The following is a 7,902-nucleotide window of genomic DNA, read 5'->3' on the forward strand; positions in this document are numbered from 1 at the left end:
TTAAGGATAGAAGTATTTGCCTGGAGTTCTACTGATTACATGAAGTTAGCGCATAGGTGAAGAAGATGACTAATATCAAAGAATTGATTTCACTTTGTTTTACATTTGGAGTAAGCACATTTGGTTGGAGAAGTCACTGGCAAAGATGATTAAGAAAAGATGAGGAAAAAAATTATCCTTTTTTTTTCTTTTTCATTTTTTACCCCAGGTTATGCATTCCTCTTGTTCCAAGAAGAGAGTTCTGTCCAGGCACTGATTGACGCCTGCATTGAAGAAGATGGAAAGCTCTATCTATGTGTTTCCAGTCCCACTATCAAGGACAAGCCAGTAAGTAAACAGTAGATGGCCTGCAGGCTATGGCTGCCATCTGTCTAAAGCTGCATTTGAAATGACAATGATGAAAATAATCAAAAGCAAACTACTATTGGCAGCACTCAACATCTGGAACAGTCGTGATTTTAAGAACTGTAGTGTTTTGAATTAATAGGATTAAAACAGAGCATCCAGACATGCTCAACTAATAGGATTATTTGACTGTTAACAGTTTATATAGGCTGATGAACACATATCCACCATGTAGTGAAACTTAGGGTAGCACACCGTTTTCTTTAATAAACCATATAAATATACCATTCGTATTTAATAGGTTCAGATCCGTCCCTGGAATCTAAGTGATAGTGACTTTGTGATGGACGGTTCCCAGCCACTTGATCCTCGAAAAACAATTTTTGTTGGAGGAGTCCCTCGACCATTAAGAGCTGGTGCGTATAAATTGTGACTGTTTTTAAAAGTGGGAGATTACTGGAAATAATTTGAATCATGCATAATTGCATATAAATACATATAGATAGTTATAGGTATGTAGGTATAAAAATAAAAGACTGCCTTGATAGTTATAACCATAGTACAGTATTAACTGTTTTCATCTGGTGTTGCCCACAAATTACTGTTCATCTTTTAGATTTACTGGAAGCTGCTACGTGTCTAAAGCTGTAGAAAATACATTCATCTTATTAGCAAAAGTGCTGTTTTTTTGTTTTTAAAATAATGGTATGAAAACTTCTCTACCATGTTCTATTTGTACTTGATATTGTACATTAGCTACTCTTCTGCTACTGTCAGGTGGGTAACATGGATAAGGAAAAACATAGGTAATGAGTAAGAAATAAAGGCAAAAGGGAAGAAATTCAGACAGCTACCACAGTCGGTATGTCACAACGCTATGCAAGACTGTGGGACTCTTTCTAGGCTCTTGCTGAAGTGTATGGAGGAAAATGTAGGTGTTTCTGTAGCTGTGAAATGGTTGGTCTGCAACCTTGACAGTTTGCTTTGTGAGATTGATTGTGGTAGATTTTTACAGTATTTTATGGAGGCCTTCTAGTAAGTAGGTTAAAGTGAATGTTGGAAGTTGCATGCAGCATTTCAAATCCCAGCTTCTTTTAGAATGACTTCTGGACTTCATTAGTCTTCCATAGTTTGTACCAAGTTGTATTCTTACAGAAAAAATGAGCTTTCAGATAGGAGGTGCAAGAAAATCACAAAGTGATAGTGCAAATTTGGGGGTATAAAGAATTCTAATTTTTTATATCTTGGACCCACAATACTAAAGCTCTTCTGTTATTTCACTTTTAAGACTATACCTTTGACTGTATTACAAGCTCTGTACGTGAACATAAACATAGTATGTTCCAACTGCACATGAATTTTCTGTAAATTCAGTCCAAATACTCCAGATTGCTTTGCCGAACGTCTGTGGTAAATTTAATGGACACATTCTTATGTTTAGCTTTACAGTCCCCTGTATATGTGAAAATGAAACCTTTATGGCACTGTGAAATAAGAATCATGCCTTTAGAAAAGCGGTAAAACTTCAGCAGGCTTTTCAAAAAAATATTGAAAATCAATGGCTGCAGACAACTTTATATCCTAATACAGAGGATACTAATTCTGAAAAAAAATATTTTCCACCTACATGAATTGCAAAACTGAATTCAGTGTAAAATAATAATAGAGACTTGGTAGAACATTTACTTGGGAGGTTTGAGAATTTTGGTTCTATGAACTTGAGTTTCTGTGATGTGTCATGCTGTGGAGATTATCAAGCTCTGCATGGCTGCTGAAAAGATGCTAACTACATCTTTAAATTCAAGTAGGACATAGAGCATGTGGACAGCCAGAGATCAAGGACCAAGGAATTTGTGGCATGTGGATCTATTTTACGCAGCTTGCATTCCATGCCTGCCCAAAAAGTCTTTTGCTGTAATGCCTTGAAGAAAACTGCCCTGGAATTTCAGTTCCAGGTTACCAGGGACTGCAAGTTCTTACAATTCCATTGTTCCTTGGATGTGTGTAGCCACAGCGTGAAAGATCTGTCTGCTGAGTATTTCATAACTTAATTCATATGTTTTTCTATTTCTTGTTATTACTGTTACATAGGTTGTTGCAGAATTAATTACGAAAATCAACTTTTCTACTATTTTTAAATACAAGCATACTATTTAAAGTTTGTACAGTAAGAACAATTTAAGTGAACGTTATTTTGTTTCCTAATAGTGGAATTGGCTATGATCATGGACCGTCTGTACGGTGGAGTTTGTTACGCAGGAATTGATACTGACCCTGAGCTGAAATACCCAAAAGGTGCTGGACGTGTTGCTTTTTCCAATCAGCAGAGTTACATTGCTGCCATCAGTGCTCGGTTTGTTCAACTTCAGCATGGCGATATAGATAAACGAGTAAGTTGCACAAAATTTGTTTGTTTGCTTGTTTGGTTTTAGATATTTGAGAGCTCTCAGGGTGCGGTAACGTTGCATTCTGATTGGCTTTTATGCCAGCTCCTACATTTCTTTTAGTATTCCTGAAGCTCCACAGGTTCCAAGAGTTAAACCGTGAATGCCCCTGAACAAACAACGCACATTCCACGAAGCAGCAGTTTGTTCCTTGGACATATGTTAGGCCATATGTTCTTTCCATTCTGAAGTTCCTGGTTTTGTTGTGCGTGGGCAATGGATTTGAAAATCTTTTTCCATCCCTTATTCTGATGAAACCAAATACTGTGATAATTCCTCTGTCATTTGTAGGAAACTCTGTTATTCATTGGTTTCGGACTAGGTCTAATTTGCAGCTGCCATTAATTTCAGCCGTAAATATCAGTGCTCAGCACTTCGGAAAATCAGTCAGACTTGACACTTAAAATGTGAAATGCCTTATCCTTTCTGTTTAAGAGTGCCTTGAGTATTTACCAATGTGTGTTTCTGGTTGCTATAGATGCTTATTGCTAGCTAAAGCAAAACTAACTTCTAAGAAGACTAGTCCACTTCATTGCTCTTAATTAGAAGTATGAGAGTAGCAAGGAAGACTGACATCTAAATTATGTCAGTTTTAAATGTCACTAGTTTGGGTGTCGAGAGCTGCAGAGGTAGTCAGTGGTATTAATAGGTGTTCTGTTTAAAAAAAAAAAAAAGTGCCTTAGAGGAGGAAGGATTGAGTAAGTAGTTCAAGGTCCAGTCTCCTCTACAGATCAAAGACATAGGAAGAAGAAAGTACAGTTAACTAAAGTCTGCTGTAGGGAGGTGGTGTGTGGCTTCTCTCCTTTCAGACAGGCAGAGCAATGGAGCCTTTACATGTGTCTCAGGTACCAGTTGCCTACTGAGCTGAAATCCCCAAGCATGATCCTTTCCAGAGGATGAGCGGGTCTGAACGTGGATGGTCTTCACATCCAGATGTGATGGCTATATTTTGCTGGTGGGACTGCTGGTGTTCTTGTGACTTACAGCTGAGTTTGTTCTTTACAAACTTTTGTTTGTTTTTAGTTCTAACTTTTCATTAGTTCCATAACAGGAAAAATGCCCGTTATTAAAACAGCAGGCATCTGCAGCAGGCCACTTGGAAAATGGACAATTAAAAAAAAAAAAACCACAGAATCTACCCTAAGAGTTATTAGAGTTCATAAGCGCGGAGTTTGAGTTATATCTGTGAGACTTAATTTATGCAAACAGCAATTAAATATTTGAAGTTAAACTTCAATCACTATTACACCCCTGCCCCACCCCAAAATAACAAGCCCTACCCCAAGTACAAGTAGTTTCTGCAGGTGGCTTTCTCTGTAAGTATCTAAATGCTCATAGTTTCTTTTTTTAATTGTTGTGATTCGAGGATTCATGGTCTTTCTATAGTGTCCCTTTTCTAATTCTTGAAAACTAATTTTTTTTAGCAACTAGTTCCTTAAGCTCTGTAATTCAGGCATCTTTGTTATCTTCCTTGATGTTTCTTCCTTCAAAATGTCTGCTGTCCCTGAGGTGCTTTATTTGCAATATACAGCAAGGCCAAATCTAAATATTTTAACAAATTTGTCTTTAAACCTTATCATGATGGAGAGGGTTTACGAACTGTTCTGTTCATTTGCCAGAGGTTTTTCAATCTTGTTATTTTTAAAGGATTTTCTCTATATCTAAATCATATGTTCAGTCCTGTTATTTATATACCTATTTATATAGCTCTGTTATGTACATTAATATAAAGAACATTTTACAAATGCAGGAGGCAATCCTACTTCAGGTTCTGCCTTCATTTGAGATACGAATACATGCTGGCCAGTTAAGCAATACATGACACATTTCAGTACAATCTTGGAGGCAGGTCGTTCTACACTTCACCTTAGTGCAGCCTTTCTGTGGCCAGTTGTATCCAGTTTCTGTAGATCTGCTGTCTTTCCACATTTTTTTCATAACTCGTTTTATCTGTGTAAAAGTCGTTTTTTTCATCGTTAAATTTTTGCAATGCCCCTGTTTATCCTTCTGAGCTTCAGTTGAACGTATTTATAGCATTTTTTAGCATATAACTTTTCCTACCTTAATAGGAAAACTTAGTGTCACAGTGACTTTACAGACATCGTCTGTGATCTTAACTTCTTCCCTACCTAAGTATTCTGTAGCTTCTCTCCAGTTCTTTTGATGCAGATATGTTTAGTTTCTCTAACAGATGTTTTCCTTCAGCAAAGTGCTCCTCATCCTGTTCCATCATATATGAAAGCTCAGCTCCAAACATTTCATTGAAACTCATTTGGCGTTTCAGCTCCAAACAATTCTTTCAAGCATTGTTAACTTTCATATGCCAGCAGTCTCCATCCACTTCATGTGATATTTCCATTCCCCAAAATATGTATCTAATACATCTGAAATCATCTTCATACTAAACTTGGTGCATCAATGCACCAACGTGTGCAATTCGTGGTGCTTCATGCTTTCAGCAATTTTGAACCACAGTCAGAATCACTGCATAAAGTAGCTGGTTTTTGGAAAGTTTGAGTAAATTCTGATAAGAAAGGCCGTTGTAGTGAAGTAATAAGTGGAGTTTGTACTGAATATATACTATTGGAAGAAGCATACTCTTTTTTCAGACGTATATGTACTTGATATGTCAAGTATGCATCCACTTCTGAAGCTAGGAACATAAAGATTATTCTTTTGCAAAACCTTTGGGTGGTGGGTAGCTGTATTTTGTAGCTCTGGAAATACAATAGAAAAATGTCATTTTATTTTGAAGTTCTTGCTATTTCAAACATTCTGTCTGAGTATGGTACATAAACTCAATGTCTATGTGTAGGATTCTTCTCAATTAGTAGTAAGTATCTCAGGTAAAATCTTTGTACAGCGATGAGTTTTAGTATAAACTGGAATACCTCTTTACCAACAAAAGTCAGAAAATACTGTCTTTAAAAAAGAGTAAGGAAAACGTGGAAGACAACAATACATTCCTTAATAATGGAGTCAACTCATTTTGTGTTTTATTATGAAGTTCTTCTTCCTGTTTGAGCGCAGTCTGTAACAGTTCAGTTATGCAGAGACATAATGCAAATTTACCACTGGACTCCTGCCACTTTTCCACTCTGGCAGTCGGATGAGTTTGGGAAAAAGAAGCTGTGTAAGACAGGTGTTTCTAGCAGTCTGTAGACATGCAAAATGGTCTTTTAAAAATATTTTCAGAATCATATTCAATACAAATTCCTATACAGCTCAAAGCGACAAAAAGGGAAAGCAATAGATGACCAAGATCTGAAACTCCAAATTTGACCATATATTGACTGTATTAGAAATTGGGAGTGAAATTACAGAGGACAGGAGTGCTAGAAGGTCTGTATTCCAGCCTGATGAAAGTACTTTTAACTTGCACGCAAGGGTAGTGCATACAGAGACTTCTTGATTTTTAAAAAACAAGTTAATATGTAAATGGCTACATTCTTGTATGTTTATTATTTTCTAAACAGCATAAAACTGGGTTTCATTTTGGGTTATATTTAGGAGCTGATGAGATTAGTTTGGAGAGCTTTGGTCTTGCTGGTTTATTTTCAACACATACTTCTATTTTATCATTTGCCAAGAGTATCTTTCCAGAACAAATTAAGTGGAGGTTCTGACGCAGATATTAATTACATATTTAGTGCATTTCTATAGGTCCACCTTGAACTGTTTAGTTTTCTGGTGTGGATAGATCAGCAACTGATAAATGGTAAACAGTAATAAAAAAACGTTTATGTCTTTATTTAATTCACTGTAGCTGATTTCAGACTTTTGTTTTTTCTGGAAAAGGAGAAAAACCTGAACACGCTCAAATATCTTTAATCAGGAATAATAGGTATTAACTGGAATTGTTTCTGTTTTACTCCAACAGGTGGAGGTAAAGCCATATGTGTTGGATGACCAGATGTGTGACGAATGCCAGGGCGCACGATGTGGTGGAAAGTTTGCTCCTTTCTTTTGTGCCAATGTCACTTGCCTGCAGTATTACTGTGAGTTTTGTTGGGCAAATATCCACTCCCGCGCAGGACGTGAATTCCATAAGCCATTGGTAAAGGAGGGGGCTGACCGCCCACGTCAGATCCACTTCCGCTGGAATTAAACATGGTGAACCAGCATCTACATAAGGAAAGAAGGGTGCATGTGGCTTACTGTGTTTGAAGATACTGACATGCAGAAGAAATAAGTGCATTCTTCTGCTTTTCACCCCAGCTATCAATACATGCATCTTTATCAGCAGCCAAAACACTACAAGCCTCTTGTTTTTCACCAAAACCCTACATCTCAGGCTTACTAATTTTTGTGATATTTTCATGTTAAAATAAAATGTTTTTTTGTATTTTCTCCAAGTTATTTTTATATGTAAAGTTAAAACTAGATATGAGAATGTTTTTGCGTAGGGGCACACAGTCTGCTGCTATATTTAGTGGGTGAAGCGTGCACTTATTTCTAAACATGGGTTTTTAACTTCAAGATCTGCCCCAGTAATTTACCAAAGGTAGCAAAATAGTGAAGATGGAATATGTCTGCTACAAAAAGCTTATTTTTATTGTTGTTGCTATTTTCAGTGTATACATAAACTAAAAATTAGGGTTGATTTTTTGCTCTCCATTTTGACTTGCAAGAAATAATACCTCAAGATAATCTGATTTATTAGCTATTTTTAAACATTTTTAATCACAAGCTGTATTAGCTTTGCTGCTATATAGGTGTTATGTGTAATGCCACCTATTAATACGGGATTGAAACGTTTAAGACACACTGCATTACAGATAAAATGCAGGCAGCACAATATGGCTTAAACTGCCATAGTTTTAGAATGTGAAAAAATTGCATGTTTACTTACCTGTATAAACCATATGCATGCACTAGAACTATTAATTAACAAGAGGTGAGTTATTGCAAATGTTCAAAAAAAGGCTCTCTTGAAACTAGGTAGCATGAGCAAATTTACAAAATTTGTTACAAAAAAAAAAAACAAACTTGCATGCATTATTGTGACTGAAGTAAAAAAATGTCCTACATGTGTACAATATGCAAATTAGTTTTAGACTAGAAAGTGCAGCCATTTTGTGACCTGGTCAGTAGTGGAATTCAATTTTATGCA

General features: G+C 36.4%; 1 protein-coding gene across 4 annotated transcripts in view; it reads left to right on the top strand.

The window, feature by feature from the left end:
* CPEB2 (cytoplasmic polyadenylation element binding protein 2) overlaps positions 1–7,902 on the top strand; it is a 54,233-nt gene that overhangs the window by 43,614 nt on the left and 2,717 nt on the right. For all 4 annotated transcript variants that reach the window (XM_048046013.2, XM_048046023.2, XM_013180056.3 and 1 more), the window contains 4 exons: positions 209–327; positions 647–761; positions 2,554–2,735; positions 6,670–7,902. The exon at positions 6,670–7,902 is cut by the window's right edge and continues 2,717 nt beyond it. In XM_048046013.2, coding sequence (XP_047901970.1) covers positions 209–327; positions 647–761; positions 2,554–2,735; positions 6,670–6,897 — 644 coding nt within the window. In that variant the 3' untranslated portion in view covers positions 6,898–7,902. The remainder of the gene's footprint in view (positions 1–208; positions 328–646; positions 762–2,553; positions 2,736–6,669) is intronic.

The sequence above is a fragment of the Anser cygnoides genome, chromosome 4 (genome assembly GCF_040182565.1).
Source record: "Anser cygnoides isolate HZ-2024a breed goose chromosome 4, Taihu_goose_T2T_genome, whole genome shotgun sequence".
Taxonomy (NCBI): Eukaryota; Metazoa; Chordata; class Aves; order Anseriformes; family Anatidae; genus Anser; species Anser cygnoides.